This window comes from Kogia breviceps, chromosome 20 (assembly GCF_026419965.1).
Source record: "Kogia breviceps isolate mKogBre1 chromosome 20, mKogBre1 haplotype 1, whole genome shotgun sequence".
NCBI classification, from domain to species: Eukaryota; Metazoa; Chordata; class Mammalia; order Artiodactyla; family Physeteridae; genus Kogia; species Kogia breviceps.
In genome coordinates this window covers 27266753-27285449 of record NC_081329.1, presented here as the reverse complement: position 1 = coordinate 27285449, position 18697 = coordinate 27266753, and the positions used below count along the sequence as shown (strand labels likewise).

General features: G+C 41.4%; 1 protein-coding gene across 8 annotated transcripts in view; it reads left to right on the top strand.

The window, feature by feature from the left end:
* Positions 1-18697, top strand: part of NSD3 (nuclear receptor binding SET domain protein 3) — a 104769-nt gene that overhangs the window by 83870 nt on the left and 2202 nt on the right. For 4 of the 8 annotated variants that reach the window (XM_059049208.2, XM_059049205.2, XM_067022575.1 and 1 more), the window contains 8 exons: positions 1013-1169; positions 6591-6793; positions 7512-7624; positions 8209-8478; positions 14148-14264; positions 15923-16064; positions 17579-17685; positions 18234-18438. In XM_059049208.2, coding sequence (XP_058905191.1) covers positions 1013-1169; positions 6591-6793; positions 7512-7624; positions 8209-8478; positions 14148-14264; positions 15923-16064; positions 17579-17685; positions 18234-18438 — 1314 coding nt within the window. The remainder of the gene's footprint in view (positions 1-1012; positions 1170-6590; positions 6794-7511; positions 7625-8208; positions 8479-14147; positions 14265-15922; positions 16065-17578; positions 17686-18233; positions 18439-18697) is intronic. The other 4 variants (XM_059049207.2, XM_067022576.1, XM_067022574.1 and 1 more) reach the window with 1 other exon arrangement.

Below are 18697 nucleotides of genomic sequence, written 5' to 3'. Positions count from 1 at the left end.
CTGATACTTACTTATTTTGTGCTATAAAGCAGTGGTTCTCAATATGACATCAGAAAATATTAAAAACAAAACTCTGAACTATACTTAACAGTTCAGAAAGTCTAACAGAATCAGACATTTATATAAAATACAGTGGTGTGAGTTTCTTTATATTTGGCTATGCTTTTAGCAGTTTAATGTGATAATACCAGTTTTGTTATTGGGATCAGAAGTTCTGATTGGCTGTTATGTATTTCTTTGGTTAATTAAAACAGAAGAAAATAATTGTTACTTTAAAAATGCTTTTTGGTTTTGGTGGGTTTTTTGTTGGATAAAATATTTGAAAACATATGGATCCATGAGAAAGGGAAAGGGGATCCTTGGTGATGAAAAAGTTGCAAACCACTGCTATATGGCTTGTTTGACTTCCTTTGTCTTCACTGAAAAGGTAATGATAATGTAATCACCAATTCAAGATTCTTCTCCTTTTTTGTATTCTTACATGGGAAGAAAAAAGTACTGGTCAACCTATTTATTGGCTGTTTTCATTCTTGCTAATGTTGTTATAAAGGGATGTAGTTAACTGTGTCACTGGATTAAAATACAAAGATGACCATTGCTTGCTTTCTTAGCTCTCAAGGAGAAAAGAGAGTTGCTACATATTTCTCTGAAAATCTGTTCTCAAATCTACTCAGTCTAAAGATTTTATGCATCTATTTGTCATATGTTAATAGTCTTAACTGCCTGCTAAACTGGTACCCATTAGCCCACATTTTAGAGGGATAAAGAGTAACATTTTTCCTACTACTCAAAGGCTTTGAGTTTCTGCCCCTGCAGCCTTCCCTGGAAAAGGCTACTTCAGCTAAATCTGTTCATTGCTTTGTATTTTAATCCATCACTAAAATATAACTCAATCCCTTTGTTAATTTCCCTCAATCTGAATCAAATTTAATGCAGGTAAAAGATCACTCTCTCTCTCGTCTCTCTCTCTTTCCTCTTTTCTCAGTTACTAAGACTGTTTGTTTGTTTCAAGGTGGAAGATTGCTCTGCTGTGAGTCGTGCCCGGCTTCCTTCCACCCGGAGTGCCTGAGCATAGAGATGCCAGAAGGCTGCTGGAACTGCAATGACTGTAAAGCTGGCAAGAAACTACATTACAAGCAGATTGTTTGGGTCAAATTGGGAAATTACAGGCAAGTTTTTCCAAGGACAAAGAGGAAGTATGCAGTCACTGTTCAGTAGTTCATAGCCTGTACACAAAGTGGCCAGGAGATAGGTAGAAAAAGCAGCACAGTGCTTCAACTTCCTTAGAAAAAGAAAGAGAAGAAACATATTTTGAGTCTGGGTTTTTTAGAAGACTGGGAAGGTTAGTGGTTGTTGGATATTTTTTATTAGTTGGTTGACTTTCGTTTTTAAGTTCTGAAAGTTATTTTTTCCTAATGAACTATGGTACTAATAGATTTTAGAATAAAAGATTTCATGTAGAGAGTGGGGAAGATTTTTTTTTTTGTACTCTAATTAGATTTATATTAATTTCTGAATTCTAATAAAGTTAAGAGTTTATATCCTGGCCAAAATAGCTCTTTTTACCCCTCAATCTAGTCCATTATAGTTCTAGCTAGAAGCTCTAAATTGTGTCCAAAGAGAGAGCTTTTTAGAATTTAAAGAGAGAGATTATTTCATTAGAAGCCTTTAGATCTTAAGGGAATGAAGCAAGAAGTATGTGTGATTGCCATTATTTTAATCTTCCTCCTTTTAAGAAGCCTGTTTTTAACAAGCCTTTAAGTGAAGAGGAATAGCGATATGTTTTTTTAAACTCTACATTTTGAGGCATATGTTTATAATTTTACTAAGAAAATAGATACTATTCAAGAGAACACACAGAGGACTCTGAAGGCAGTGAAAATGCTCTGTATAATATTATAATAATGAATAAATGCCACTATGCATTTGTCTAAACCCATAAAATGTGCAACACCAAGAGTGAATTCTAAGGTAAACTAGGTGATTATGATGTGTCGGTGTAAGTCCATCCTTGGTTTAAAAAAAAAAACCAACACACACACAGTAGAGTTCTGCTTTTCATTAGAATCCTAAGTATAATATGTTTCTGTAGAATTTCAAACATACTGTAATTTTTTTTAACAAGGGCTATGTCATTTTCTCTGTTTCAAATACACTGCTTGCTTACCTATTTAACCTTAAAAACTTCATTTTTAGCTGAGATAAGGGGCATTGAGATGCTCCCCCCCAACTATTTTTTTTTAACATATGATGGGAAACCTCTAAGTTCTTTTTAAAAAATGGACAGTTTGAATACATAAATAATTTTATACTTTATGGCAAAAGATACAAAGTTTTAAAAGGCAAATATCAAAGGGGAACTCTTCTACTCTCAGTAAGAAAAGAAAAATACCTTCCCTAGAAAAAGGAGCAAAGAAGAGAAAGAGCCAGTTTGCAAAAGAATAGCAAATAAAAAATAAACATGTAAAAAATGTTCAGCCTCACTAAAAATCAATGTACATTAAAAACAAAGAGTTTATTTTTCAGTTAACAGACTTGCAAAGGTTTAAGAGTAATAATTTTGCAGCTCGGGAGGGCATGGAGAGGCAAGTGCTCCTATAGAAGTAAGGCATCAGGTATCAGAGTTGTAACTGTGCATCCCTTTGACCCAGTAGTTCCCCTTCAGGGAATTTATCTAAGGAAAAGGATTGGACAAATGGGCAGAAATGTACTTATAGGGGTGTTCATTGCAGTATTATTTCTAATTGCAAAAATTTGAATAATCCAAATGTTCAGTCAGTAGGGTATTTGTCAAATAAATTGTAGTGTATCCATATTGTAGAACACCTGGAAGCCAAAAGAAGGATAATGCAGGTGCATATAGTAACATGGGAGGGTATCCACAATATGTAGTTAATTTTAGGAAGCATGTTAGACAGTATATACATTATCTCTCCATGTGTTTATACAACTTTTAAAAACTGTAGATCTAGATATAATATGTTTTTCTTATTACCTGGAAAAAACATCTAATGTTAATAGTCTGAGGCATGAGATTATAAGGGGGAGCCATTTTCAGTTTTTCTGTTATACATTTCTGTACTGTTTTAATTTTTAAAAGAAACACACATTGCTTTTTTTCCCATAAAATTACATTTAATAATTGTAAAGGTATAGTCTTTATTTTATTGAAGTGTAGTTGATTTACAGTGTTGTGTTGTGCTAATTTCTGCGGTTACAGCAAACTGACTCAGTTACACACATATATACATTCTTTTTTTATATTCTTTTCCATTATGGTTTATCCCAGGAGATTGGATATAGTTCCCTGTGCTGTACAATAGGACCTTGTTGTTTATTCATCCTATGTATAATAGTTTGCATCTGCTAATCCCAAACTTCTAATCCATCTCTCCCAACCCCCCTCCCCCCTTGGCAACCACAAGTCTGTTCTCTATGTCTGTGAGTCTGTTTCTGTTTTGTAGATAGGTTCTTTTGTGTCATATTTCAGATTCCACATATAAGTGATATCATATGGTATTTGTCTTTCTCTTTCTGACTTTCTTCACTTAGTATGATAATTCCTAGATGCATCCATGTTGCTGCAAATGGCATTTGTCATTCTTTTTTATGGCTGAGTAGTATTCCATTGTATATATGTGCCACATCTTCTTTATTCATTCATCTGTCGATGGACATTTAGGTTGTTTCCATGTCTTGGCTATTGTGACTAGTACTGCTGTGAACATAAGGGTGCATGTATCTTTTTGAATTATAGTTTTGGATATATGCCCAGGAGTGGGATTGCTGGATCATATGGTAACTCTAGTTTTCTGAGGAACCTCCATACTGTTTTCCATAGTGACTGTACCAACTTACATTCCCACCAACAGCATAAGAGGGTGCCCTTTTCTCCACACCCTCTCCAGCATTTGTTATTTATAGACTTTTTAGTGATGACAATTCTGACCAGCACGCATTGCTTTTATAATTAAAAATCTGTATCTTTCCAGGAGGGGAGGGGTGCGGGTTTGACAAATAATAGATAAGACATTCCTCGATAAGAAATATCTAAAACAGTGTAAGGAGCCTTTAGATCTTCAAATACATTTCAGAATATTTCCTTTTCGAAAGTTTTTTTGCCTTTCTTTTGAAATAAAATTGACATTATATTAGTTTCAGGTATACAACATGATGAGTCGACATTTGTCTATATTGCAAAACGATCACAATAAGTCTAGTTAACATCCGTCACCATATATAGTTACAAATTTTTTTTTTTCTTGTGATGAGAACTTTTTTGTGTGTGGTGAAGGAAGGTGCAGTGTTTATGACAGGGAGCCAATCTAGGAGTTCAGGACAGCTAGTGCCGGAAAAGCCTGAACTCCGATGAGAACTTTTAAAATTCGCTCTCTTAGCAGTGACTATAGTCACTGTGCCGTACCTTACGTATTTCCTTTTTTAAAAAACTTATGAATACGAAAATATATTTGACTTAATTTTAATCACATTACATTTTTTTAACATCTTCATTGGAGTTTCAATGCTTTACAGTAGTGTGTTAGTTTCTGCTATATAATAAAGTGAATCAACTATACGTATACCTGTATCCCCATATCCCCTCCCTCTTGCGTCTCCCTCCCACCCTCCCTATCCCACCCCTCTAGGTGGACATAAAGCACCGAGCTGATCTCCCTGTGCTATCACATTACATTTTAAAGAAGCCCAAAGCAGTGCTCCCGTTCACAATCCAGTGAGATTTTATATGCAGCTCATATTCTTGTTCATTTTGCAAAGACTCACATCCATGAACTAATTCTTTTTTTAATATTTTTTTATTTTTTAAAATTTTTGGCTGTGTTGGGTCTTTGCATCTGTGCGAGGGCTTTCTCTAGTTGCGGCGAGCGGGGGCCACTCTTCATCGCGGTGCGCGGGCCTCTCACTATCGCGGCCTCTCTTTGTTGCAGAGCACAGGCTCCAGATGCGCAGGCTCAGTAGTAGTGGCTCACGGGCCTACTTGCTCCGCGGCATGTGGGATCTTCCCGGACCAGGGCTCGAACCCGTGTCCCCTGCATTGGCAGGCGGATTCTCAACCACTGCGCCACCAGGGAAGCCCCATGAACGAATTCTTAATGTATTTTTTCCAATCAGGCCTTTCTGGGCCCCACGAAACTGTTTCTTTTCAATAACTAGTTATTCTGATGTGAAGCTTCCTGGGGGAGATGTGTGCCTGGAACAAGGCTGGCAGAAAGCGTGCCTCTGTCTAACTGAGCCAGTGCTCGCAGTTACCACGTGCTCCCGGCACACCTTGATGCGGTTCGGAGCTGCGACCACTGCCCAGCCTGCTTTGAGGGGGAACTAAATACTGATTACACAAAAGAGTGTTGTTTTGTTTTAACAATTTGAGCACAGACTTCTACCCACGTTTTTAATTAACTCTTAGATGGACACGGAGTGCTTTTAGGTGAAGCATGTTCATGGTCACACTGTAAATCTGGGAATTGGGACCGTGCCATCATTTATCTTCTCAATAATGTCGTTGTTCGTTAAATAAACAGTTTTATTAGGCATCTATAAATAAGAGACTGAGAGAAATTTAGGGTTCTATATATCTACTCTTGGTATCGATGATCTTATATACTATAATTCCTGACTTGCCCAATTGTGGGAAGCTGTCCAGTGAGCCTCACAGGTGGTTCCCTCAGTGATTGCTGTGGACCCAGTCGTCATCGCATGAAGCAGTTATGGTTTCAGTCCTGTCCCAAATCCCCCATTTATTATGATCTAAGATGAATTAGATTCTGAAATATACACTGATATAAACCTAGTACAATTGACCAAAAAGTATTTATCCTGGTTGATTAGAGAGTCAGAAAACACCAGTTTGAATGGGAGAGGGCATTCTTTACTATAGCATCAGTTTATTCTCAAGTGATGCCCTTGATTACTAGGAATAAAGACAAACTTGGTATTAAGAATGTCACATTTGGAGAAAAACATGACTTTTCTAGGACTGAAATCTGGTTTGGAATATTATTGGTTAAATTCTGATTCTTAAGTTGTATAGTGGGTTCATTGTTACTTTATTATTATGCTTTCTTTTCATGATATACATTCTTTTATAAATATCAAATATTAATTTTTTAAGGAAGAAACTAGATTGGGTGTTTAGGACCTAGTTTGTTTAGTCTGTGTTCACTATTTCATTCATTAATTCGTTCAGTGTGTTGTTAAATGACGTGTGGTTTGGGTGGGATTAAAGATAAGTGAGGCTGGGCTTCCCTGGTGGCGCAGTGGTTGAGAGTCCGCCTGCCGATGCAGGGGACGCGGGTTCGTGCCCCGGTCCGGGAAGATCCCACATGCCGCGGAGCGGCTGGGCCCGTGAGCCGTGGCCACTGAACTGAGCCTGCGCGTCCGGAGCCTGTGCTCCGCAGCAGAAGGGGCCGCAACAGTGAGAGGCCTTCATACCGCACAAAAAAAAAAAAGAACAGATAAGCGAGGTATTTTGTGTCCTTAGATTCTGAATGAAAATTCCAAAGTACAAAACCTTTGTTCTTTGGCTCCCACCAGCCACGTAAAGCATAGTGCGATTTTCATCCTCCTGCTTTCAGATGGTGGCCAGCGGAGATCTGCAACCCCCGGTCCGTGCCGCTCAACATCCAGGGCCTCAAGCACGACCTGGGGGACTTCCCCGTGTTCTTCTTTGGTTCCCACGACTACTACTGGGTTCACCGGGGCAGAGTGTTCCCTTACGTCGAAGGAGACAAAAGCTTTGCCGAGGGACAGACTAGTATTAACAAGACCTTCAAAAAAGGTACGTTGGACAACGTTCACAGTGGCGCAGAACTAACACACCTGTGTTGATCTCTCCGCACCTCCTAACTTGTGTAAGACGTGTTTCTGGTGTTAAGAGAATTTTCACCAGGTGTTATGATCCGATGTCCATAAGCTTCCAATCACATTAGAACCACATCACAATCCAGTCAGCTGGAAAAATACATTCAGTGTAGGAGACTGTGCTGTGTACGTGAAAGGAGCTCCCTCAGTGATCTTACTACAAACATAGAGATTATTCTGGAAATACATAGTCTTCTTAATCAAGTGAAGCTCCTTTGCCACAGAAGAGTAGTAAGATAGTAAGAGTAAATGCTTCCCAGGAAGAGCCTTACAGCTGCTTTTGCAACAAGTTGCCCGGAAGTTTAGCTTTCTGGGTAAGAGTAAAGTGAATTTAAATCTGGTACGAGGGAAAGAGCTGCTCTCTGGTTCACGTGGAAACCTCTGATCATTGAAGTGGGACCCCTCCTCCGAAGCCACAGCCTGCACAGGGCACAGTGTTCACCCATAAAGGAGTTATATCTTATTTCAGTGTTACCCTATCCTGGTGGTAAATGCTTATTTCCAGAATATAATTTTAAAAAGAAACCCTCAGGCCAGATTCAGTGCGTTGGGAAGGCAGGGTAAAACTAATCTCTTAATGTTTTTTATTGATTTAGTTTTTGGTATTTATATACTTTGTTTGGTCTTATTGGCAGCGTTGGAAGAAGCTGCAAAACGTTTCCAGGAATTGAAAGCGCAAAGAGAAAGTAAAGAAGCACTAGAGATTGAAAAAAACTCAAGAAAACCCCCGCCTTACAAACACATCAAAGTGAGTCTTTACCCGTGAAAACATTGCTCTTTGACAGACAAGATGAAATGCATTGCTCTCTTAGTAGTTAGAAAGCCCTTGTTGTCTTATAAAAACTTTTGCTAATTACCACCCAGTCTTCTGCAGAACAACCTGAGAGCTTCTGTTGGAGTATCAGCCGGGAGCCGAGGTTGCTGCCCTGGGACGATGGGGGCTCTGACGAGCCCCTCATACCGAGGAGCAATATGTTTGATGGGGAACCCTGTTCTTGCTCCGTCAGCTTGTCGTGTAACCAAATAAAACTAAAGAGATTTAGCCCCTTTCTTCCAGACAGCCCACGGTTGTTTTCAGTTATGAAATTGTCATCAACTGGTAGAAGGAGAAATACACAGGATAGATAAGTGAGAACTCACATCAGGTTTTGATATCTTTGTCAACTGAGGAGAGACAGCTGTTAATCTTAGCTTATTCATGGGGAAATTATGATGCAGATACAGAGCCTCTCTCAGGGTCACACCACAAGGCAGTAGCAGAGCCAAGAGGGCCTGGGTGTTTCCTGTGTCCTGTTCAAATTCCTCCCTCCCGTTTGTGATTTTGTTGTCCAGGCTAACAAAGTAATAGGAAAGGTACAGATCCAGGTTGCAGACCTGTCAGAGATTCCCCGCTGTAACTGCAAGCCGGCCGACGAGAACCCGTGTGGCTTGGAGTCCGAGTGCCTGAACAGAATGCTGCAGTACGAGTGTCACCCGCAGGTGTGCCCGGCAGGGGAGCGCTGCCAGAACCAGTGCTTCACCAAGAGGCTCTACCCGGATGCAGAAATCATCAAGACGGAGCGGAGAGGCTGGGGCCTCAGGACCAAAAGGAGCATTAAGAAGGTAGCATGGGATGGGGGCAGTGGCGGAACAGACCAGGACCTATGCCTCTTAGAAATGCTTCAATAAGGATTAAATACATGGGGATTTATTCCAAAATTTTGAAACTTCCGAAGTTGAGAGTTTGGCACCTCTTGAGCAAAGAAGGAGCAGTAAAAAGAGGTAGTAATAAAATACACATAACACACCGTTGTAAAGCAATTATACTCCAATAAAGATGTTAAAAAATACACATAACCTTTGGGTTTCCTATGAATAGTCATAAAAAGGAGAAGGGACATTGGTAATTCTATTTGAAATAATTTTTAATTGTTAAGCAAACTAGATTTAAAATTTGTAAAGGAAAAAGAGTAAAGTTAAGGACGTACTAGGACAGAAACTAACAACCCCAGGAATTTGCTCCAGCATCATAATTCATTAGCCACGAAGCCCTGGTCAAGTCACTTAACCTCGCTGAGCCCCAGTTTCTTCATCTCTAAAATGGACATAATTCCTGCCCTACATGTTTAAGAGTTGTTGCTAGTCTCAAACTAGATCATATATACAGAAGCAACTGGAAATAGTTGAGATCTTTGATACTTATAAATTATCTTCATTCTTATACTTTGAAGCAATTTTTCAAAGCAGTCTCTTTGTTTAACATAAGAAATACATGACCATTGTAGAAGATATTTTAATGCAAATAGCTCAAAGAAAATTGAAAATCACCAGTAAATCCTGCTATTCAGACAGTGGGTCTCAACCTTTAAATATCCTGAGAATCTTCCAGGTTCCTTGTTAAAACAGTGCCACCTGAAATATTGGTGACAGGCCTGAACAATCTGTTTTAAAACAAGTCCCCACCTCCACCCTTCCCCCCACCTGCCAACGTATAGAACTTGGAGCCGTGTTTAGTGAGAGAAGATGGGCCGGGTGGGCATTTAAAATTATTCTTGGCATTTTTCTGCCTTTTAAAAAATCACCTTTGTAATGAAGAAATACCATATAATGTAGTAAAGAAAATCAAGCAATTCAAAGAAAGATGATAAAGCGTGAAATTCCTCCTTCACCCTCAATTCCTGGTCTCGTCACCATAGAGGACCATTGTCCATAGGTTGGTATGTAGCCTTTTAGAACTTTTTTCTATGCAATTATACACATAAACACATATACAAATACATATTCATATATTCTATATTTGTAGGGTTTTTTAACATAAATATAATCATACATATTATTTTTTTCTCACTTAATGTATCAGAAAATTATTTTTATGGCAGTAATACAGATTTCACCTCATTGTTTTTCATAGTCTCATTGTATTCCATAATAAAATGTACCATCATTTACATAGCCTGTTTTCCAATAAGTGTGTGTGTGTGTGTGTGTGTGTGTGTGTGTACACACATACACACATTTTTAAATTCTGTTGATCATCTGTCATCTGTTTCTGTAGGTTAGATTGCTTGGGTGAAACTCATTCATTCAGCACATGTTTGTTCAGCTGCTTCCCTGTGCCTGGTACTGTTCTAGGCACTTGGAAGACAGAGTGAGCAGGACACCTTTGTGAGTCCACCAGGGACAGATGATAGACATAGGACGCCACTTACCGCCAAATGCCACCAAGAAAAATGAAGCTGTTCAAAGAGGGTAGGGGTGACAGGGACTGGGTTCAGGAAGGTCGGACCCGAGCGTGTGAGTGAGGAGGGCGTGCAGGGCCGTGTGGAAGAGCAAGCCGGGGTGAAGGCCCTCCTGTACGGGGACAGCAGGGAGCTGGAGAGGGAGCTGAGGAGGGCCGGGGGGGCGGGCGGGGGCAAGGTAGAGGGGCAGCAGGACCAGGTCGTGCGGGGCCTCGTGGGCCTCGGGACAGGGACTTCTGGCTGAGTTTAGTAGGGAGGGCATCCGTCTGCCTCGATGTGCTCGTTTTCTGTTGCAGCTGAACAGGATAGCCACAAACTTGGCAACTTAACAGCATAACACACGGTGTACTATCCCACACATCCTGTAGGTCAGTGTGTAGCTGCGTCCTCTACATAGGGGCTCGCCAGGTTGCAGTGAAGGCACTGACCTGGCTGGATTCTCATTCTTGGGCGTCAACTAGGGAAGGATCAGGCTTCCCAGCTTGCACGGCTGCTGACACAATTCCGTTCTTCACAGCGCTAGGTCTGAGAGCATCAGGTGTTTGGGGGTTGGGTTTGTTGTTACTATTGTTTTGCTGCTCTTGGCTTCTAGAGGCTGCCCGCAGTTCCCTGCCAGATGGGGCTCTCCAACATGGCTGTTTGCTTCCTTACAGCCAACGAGGGAGAGAGACGCTCCAGCAGGATGGATGCTGAAGTCCTAATGTAACAAACTCACATAATCACATCCTGTCACGTGGGCCACATTCTGTTGCTTAGAAGCAAGTCACAGGTCCTGCTCTCTCCAGGGGAGAGGGTTACACCAGGGCGTGGGCACCAGCAGGAGGGGCTCATGGGGGCCACCTTAAGGGTCTGGGCTTCAGAAGAGTCACTTGGGCTGTGCTGTGGGGAATTTATGATCATGGGGAGAGAGCAGTAAAAAGGAGACCATTACACTCCCGGAGAGAGATGCTGGTGGCCTGGACTAATGGGTTGTAGTTGAGTAGGAAGTGGTTGGATTTCTGACATTTTAAAGGTAGAGCCAACAGGACTTGCCAATGCATTGGGCATGTGGATTGGGTCTCTTGGTCAAAGGCCATCTGCATTTAGAATGGCATTATAGAAGGCACATGTTTTGATGTTACTTCAATGCCCTGCATATCACTTGCAAATTTTTGCTTATGATTTCAGGGGAGTTTCGGGAGCCATCCTGAAATCTATCCAGTTTAACACCATGTTAACATCTTTTAATAGTGGTTACATTTATTCTAAACCATATTCTAAGTTACTAAATTAATGATACAATTAAGAGAAAAGAAAATACGATCAGGATTATTCTGCACTTTAGCACTTGAGGAATTGCTAACCTTAAGACAATTGGTGTTTTACAAAATAGCTAGAAATATACAGTCACTGAACAGCATAATCATAAAGACTTTGTAGCAATATGGAGAAGGTTTGGGCATACTTAGGGGACAGAAACCAAATAGCAAATTGAATGTACACAGTCAGTCCCCTTCTTTTCACACGTAACAATTCCTGAAAACGTGTGCCAGAGTTAAACAAGGGACTTCCTGTTATGATGTGGTTTCTTTCTTAGAAATTACATTAAGTACTGAATTAAACCCTACCTTTTTGCCATTGCCTTTAAGGACAGATTTCTAGCATTTTAAAAGTTTTTTGTTTGTTTTTTGGGCCACACTGCGCGGCTTGCTGGATCTTAGTTCCCCAGCGAGGGGTTGAACCTGGGTGCTCAGCAATGAAAGTGCGGAGTCCTGACCACAGGACCACCGGGGAGTTCCCCAAGTGCTTTATTTTGTTATTTTTATCCATAATTGAATTCACAGTTAATGGTTTTAAGTCCAGTGAGCAACTCTTTTGAGGCTAAAGATTTGTCACTTTTTGGATGCCTAAAATATTTCTTTTACAAAATAGCTAGAGACATTTATTCACAATGGTATCGAGTTTACGAGACTTGCACGCCTCGTGTTTGCTATCAGCACTTTCACCTTTCTGTCTTCACCAGTTTTCAGAGAATAGTAAATATAAACTATAATAAATGGTTTTCAGGCCTTTAAAGCTACAGAACCTTTTCTTCAAATGAAACCTCAACTTGAATACCAATTTGTAAAAAAAAAAATGAAGCGGAGCTGATTTGGTTTAAATTCTGCTCTGTAGGTTTTCATTAAAGGAACCTTGCCATAGAATAAAGTAACACTAGGCGGCAGTGCAGCCAAGACGGCAATGAAATCTACCTGGTGAGGGCGGTGATACCATACAAAGGTGCGGAGTGCTTTCAGCAGCCGGGGTCCAAGTCCACACTGGGTGCAGGAAGAGCCACTCGGGGCCGACACTGCCGTAGTACCTGAACGTGCAGAGCGGCCCTGCCGCGGTGTTGCAGTTAGAGACGAAGCGCGGTGCTTTGCTAACTCTTTGTCGGAGCTTGTACTGTCAGTTAAAATGGAGGAGAGAAGAAGCCTGAGGTGCCCTCCCGTGGTGACCAGGCCCAGCTGAGGCGAGCGTGTGGCTGCCTGCAGCAGACGGGGCTCCTCCCCCATCTCACCGGCGGCGGCCGGCCGCCCCGGGAACGGCTGACCCGCAGGCGCCCTTCTCTTACACAGAAGCCACAATCTGGTCTTTTTCTCAGCAGAGAAAGGACATTGGCTTATGCTCTTAATGATTCACCAAAATCAGGAAATATAAGGTAGTACTCTTGAGATGACTGGTACTCTCCGTTCTGTGATACTAAGAGCTATGGGAACGGCTAGGGAGAATTTGTGTCGGGGGCCGGGGGAGGAACACAAGTCTGGTGAAACAATAAGCAGATCCATTTTAATTTAACTTCGTAAGACATTTCTTTGCCTCAAAAATGTACTGGTAACACCAGTAAGTCCTGTAGCTAATGCTGTTGTCCTAGACCGAATCAGCCACGCTTTTGAGGTAAAAGGGTTAATGCTTATGCGTTTGTAAACATGAAAGGTTGAGTGTACCGTGTTTACACTTATTTAAAAAGGAGCTTATTGCTACACACCTGTTAGAACAGCAAAATGAGAAATAGGGACTCTACCACATGCTGGTGAGGACGTGGGGAAACCGCCTCTCTCATACCTGGGCGAGCAGGGTGCGAAAGCGCAGTGGTTAGAGCCACTCTGGAAAACAGTTCGGCGGTTTCTTGAAAAATTAACCATGTGCTCACCATATGACCCAGCATGTATCCCAGAGAAATGAAAGCCTCTGTCTGCACAAAAACTTTTATCAGAGTGCTCACAGCGGCTTTATTTGTAACAGCCAAAACTTGGAGACCATTCACATATTCTCCAGCCGGTGACCGGTCACACAGGCTGCGCTGCGTCCTTGCTGTGGCGCAGCACTCAGCAGTGACAGAAGAACGAACTGTCAAAGCATACAACTTAGATGGATCTCAAGGGAATTAGTCTCGGTTTTTCTTAAAAAATCCAATCTCTAAAGGTTACATACTGTGGTTCTATTTATAGAACACTCTCAAAATGACGAAACTATAGAGTTGGACAAGGTCCTACTGTTTTACGCACAGGGAACTATAGCCAATATCCTGTGATAAACCATAATGGAAAAGGATATAAAAAAGAATATGTATATGTATAACTGAATCACTTTGCTGTATGGTAGAAATTAACACAACATTGTAAATCAACTATACTTCAATAAAATAAATTTTTAGAAGAACTATAGAGTTGGAGAACAAATTAGGGGTGGCGGATGGATGTGGTTATGAAGGAGAAGCACAGGGCATCTGTGCTGACGGGACCGTTCTGTATCTTGCTTGTGGTGGTGGTTACCTGACTCTACGCCTGGTAGAATCCCGTAGAACTACACACATGCACACATAACACACACAAATGAGTGCCTGTGAAATCGGTGAAATATGAATAAGGCTTGTAGATTGTACCAATGTCTATTTTCTGGTTTTATTTTGTACTATAGTTGTATTTCCAGGAATGTTTTTGGTTAATTCTCGGATTATACATGTGCTGTTAAGGAATGCTTTCTAATAGGCTACACTGATTGTACATTTATATATTGCGTGCTCCTCTGCAGGGTGAATTTGTAAATGAATATGTTGGCGAATTAATTGATGAGGAAGAATGCAGATTGCGAATCAAGCGAGCCCACGAGAACAGTGTAACTAATTTTTATATGTTAACTGTTACCAAGGTAAAATTGCTTTTTTTTTTGGTAAGAAAAAAGGATTTTTTGGTTTAGTTTGGTGGTCTTAGGTTAAACTCAGTTTCCTTCCTCTCATTTGGTTTTTCTCAAGCAAATTATAATGGTTTGCAGTAGCCAGTGTGTGTCCCACTATAATATGCTCATTATACCAGAGTACAAAAGTGAGTCATTACTGGCGCCTTGCACAGGTCCTGTGAGACGCGCTGTGAATGAGAAGATGACCAGGAACAGCGTTGACACGTCTGGATTTGAGTCCCAGCTCTTAGTCACGGGAGAGACCTGGCCCTCAGTTTCTTTATCTCCAAGGGAGAGAATCAGCTCTGTCATTCTAAGTTATAAACCACCAGTAAAGTTCTGCTTTAGCAAAAATCCTAACTGTAAATTGTTCTATGTATCTAAACTTTTTTTATGAGTTAGGAAAAATGAATGCTGTCAAAAGAAAAATGACAGTAAAACTTCTGGTTTAATACATGTAACTGTGAGTGCTGTTTGATGCACATTTCACAGCAAAACTATTTCATTTAATTTCTTCAACAGTCCTCTGGAGTATAACCTTTGAAAATTGTGACTCACTTATATTGTACATCTGTAAGTTATATTATATTGTACACCAATAACTATACTTCAATAAAACTATACTTCAGTAAAAGATTTAAAAAAAAAAAAAAAAAAGGTCCTCTGATTTACAGAGGACGAGAAACTGAGATCCAGCCATAAGTGGTTTGTTGGATATCTTGTTACAGTTTAATGATGAGCCAAGACTAGTACCCATGTTTCCTATGTTCCAAGCTGTCTCTAAAACTGAGTCAGAATAGCCTTACAAGAACCAGAAATCTTTTAAAAGAAGTACTATTTTAACTGATATGTCATTGCTTGAAAGTTTTACCACCTTCATGAACATATACTTTATAAACATAAAATGCCATTTATTTGTGACTGCTGATTGGCCCCTTAAATCCTAGCCTCACTGCCGGTGACCCCTCCAGTCATCTGGACAACACTTGGGAGGCTCCATCCTCTAGAGCTTTCCCAGACTATCAGAGTTTAAATTCAGGGAGCCAAAATGTTGAGCTTTTTATGGTATTTTGAATTTTAGTGTAAGTAAAAATAGACTATGAAGATTATATGCCAAACTCTAGCCCTTCCATCACAGATCTCCAAGTCTTCATTCAGAGAAGTTTCTTGTTTTTCCTTCCTCCCTCTTTATGGCCTAAGCTCTCATCCATCTACCCCCCTACAAGTTTTGCTTCTCGCTTAGAGCAGGAGAGGAGGGCTGACAGCAAAACACCCTGGTTCCCGTCACAAGTAGCATCCGACCTGAGAGCGCTCTGCTCAGAAAATACCTTTCGTTAAGCCCGTGGCCAGCTGACCGCACTCGCATTATTCCGTGGCGTGCTTGTTTCTAGAAACAAACTGTAAAAGAAACGAAACTCCACTTTATCTTACTTGCTTTTGACTTGGTCATCATGTAAAGTAGAGAACTTAGTCAGTTGTGCCGCGAGCACGTTTTCGGAGCTGTCGGTCTCAGACCCCAGCTGTCGGCACACGGTGCTGCCTCGTGGCTCTCGCCTGAGTTGGATGTTTCTCAGACACGCTTATGCTCAGTTTCATGTCAAAGGAACTTTTCCTTTCTTTTCTTTCTGAAGGACCGTATCATTGACGCTGGCCCGAAGGGAAATTATTCTCGCTTTATGAACCACAGTTGTAATCCAAACTGTGAAACACAAAAGTGGACGGTGAATGGAGATGTTCGAGTTGGCCTTTTTGCTCTTTGTGACATTCCTGCAGGTAAAAGGGACTGCCCCCTCCCCGGAAAGCAAGTATGTCTTTGAGGGCAGGACGTTCTGACACTCAAGTGTCAGACAAGTTTGACACTCAAGTATTTATTCACATAAGATAAAGAGCTATATTTAGAATTGTTACCTGCCCGTAGGAAGTAAACATCTTTATCCTGCAAAAGGGAGCTTCGTAAGAGAGGGTATCACGGAATTCTGTGTGTCTATGATCCTGCTGAAATTAGTTCTCCAAATTATTGCTGTCTGTATAATGTAACCAAATGTTTAAGCTTTTGTTTCCTTTTTTTCCCTTTAATATTAAAGAAAATATTAACCAGTTGTTACCATCAACTGGTTTCTTCGTTTGTTTGTGGGGGGTTTTTTGTTTTGTATTTTAGTTTGAAAAGTCAGTCTGTTTCAAATTAGACATAAAACGCTTCTCAAAGCAGAGTTACTGCTTTCATTTTTCCTTACCCATCCAGCGTCAATAACAGCAAGACTTAATTTCTCGTTTGTTAAGTCTGTAGAAAAATGGGTGGGAAGAGAAATGCTGTAGCTCAAAGGGATGTAAATTGTGTTTCTAGCACTCACTGTGGATTGCTGAGGTCCAGATAAAGAAAGCTTGAACTGGGAATTCCCTGGCGGTCCAGTGGTTAGGACCCGGTGTTTTCACTGCGGGGGCCCAGGTTCGGTCCCTGGTTGGGGAGCTAAGATCCTGCAGCCGAGCAGTGTGGCCAAAAAAACAAAACAAAACAAAAAAACCTTTAAAATGCTAGAAATCTGTCCTTAAAGGCAACGGCAAAAAGACAGGGTTTAATTCAGTACTTAATACAATTTTTTTTAATTTCTGAGAAAGAAACCACTTCATAACAGGAAGTCCCTTGTTTAACTCTGGCACACATTCTTAAGAATCTGTTACGTGTAAAAAGCAGGGGACTGACTGTGTACATTCAATTTGCTATTTGCTGCCTGGTGTGGCCAAATTAAAAAAAAAAAAAAAAAGACGACGAAAGAAAGCAAGCTTGGACCTCCTAGTTTGAGTCTCTGGGTCTTTGGTGTATGTAGTAAATGTGCATTTTGAAGTCTTTTCTGATCATAATGTGAGGCATTAAATACTGGAAATGGTATGGCTGTGACAATTCCACGGTCATCTTGTTTATTTAGAAACTAGTGTAAATTAGTTTTAGAAAAGAGAGCTAAACTAGAACCCATTTTTCTTGAGCACAGATTTCAGATTCTTGGTCTCAGTCCCATGGTCTTTGACCACTTCAGTGAAAAGAATATGATGGGCTTTGTAGAATATTTTTTTTTGCTTTAATCACTGGTGGACGGGATGTTTGCCTCTAATTTCTTGTTTTGTTTGTTTTTTTTTCCTTTTTCCCATCACTGTCTTCAGTGTGGAACACGGAGAATGGAAGGGTCTTCATGTCAGAATGATGTCTCTTTTCTCGTTGTGAGGGTGTGTCTTTGACAGCATTTCTCTCCCCCAGGACTTGAGTCTGAATACTTCTCTCTCTTGTGTTTTAGGGATGGAGCTAACATTTAATTACAACCTGGACTGTCTGGGCAATGGCAGGACGGAGTGCCACTGCGGGGCGGATAACTGCAGTGGTTTCCTCGGCGTGCGGCCAAAGGTCAGTGGCCGCAGGGGGCGCCCCTTGGGGCTGGGGAGGGGCTGCTGCAGAAGATTGTTCGGGGCTGTCTCAGGAGGTGCTGGCCGGGGGGACCTGGTTTAGTTTGCAGGCCGGCAGTTACGTTCACCCAGAGTTTAGACTCCGACCTCCCACTAGAGCACATCTTACAGTGAGAACTGTTAGGTTCTGAAAATGTCTGTGTTTCTGATTGAATTTGAAGTTAGCAAGATCTTTTTCAAAAACTTCAAAAAAAAATTCACACTTTCCTAATACACTTTAGTGTATCCGAATTATACACTTTAAATTGGTGAACTTTATGGTTTGTGAATGCTATCTCAGTTGTCTTTGCAATTAAAACAACACACCTATTCAAAAATCAATGAAAAATGAATCACTTTTACTACAGCTCCGTGACAAGGTGAGCCCTCGTGGTGTTTTAGGTAACCGAACAACAGGTGAATTTAAATGAACGTGAGGTTGTAGGATCTCCCTCTTACGTCAAGCTTCACGCACGATCGTTAAAACCGTGACCCCCTCTTTCCTGCCAGTCGGCATGTGCGTCCACAACTGAAGAAAAGGCAAAAAACGCTAAGCTGAAGCAGAAGAGACGAAAAATTAAAACAGAGCCGAAGCAGCTGCATGAAGATCACTGCTTCCAGTGCGGGGACGGCGGCGAGCTGGTCATGTGCGACAGGAAGGATTGCCCCAAGGCCTACCACCTGCTCTGCCTCAACCTGCCCCAGCCGCCCTACGGTGAGCCTGGCCTGCAGGCCCCGCCCGACTCCATCTCTGCCCACCATGCCCGACTCAGAGTACGGGCGGCCCCGTCCCCCGTGTGGAGCCGTGGGGTAGGAGGCGTTGGAGAGGACAAGCAACAGTAGCAAGCAAAGATTTTGCTGGTGAAAAATCTGTCTCAGTGCAAATGGGGGCGCCCGTGGGCCAGCGAGGACTGGTGTCTTACTGTCCGTTGCCACAGGTGGTAGTTGGCTCCTAGCTGAGTTCGGGGCAGTAG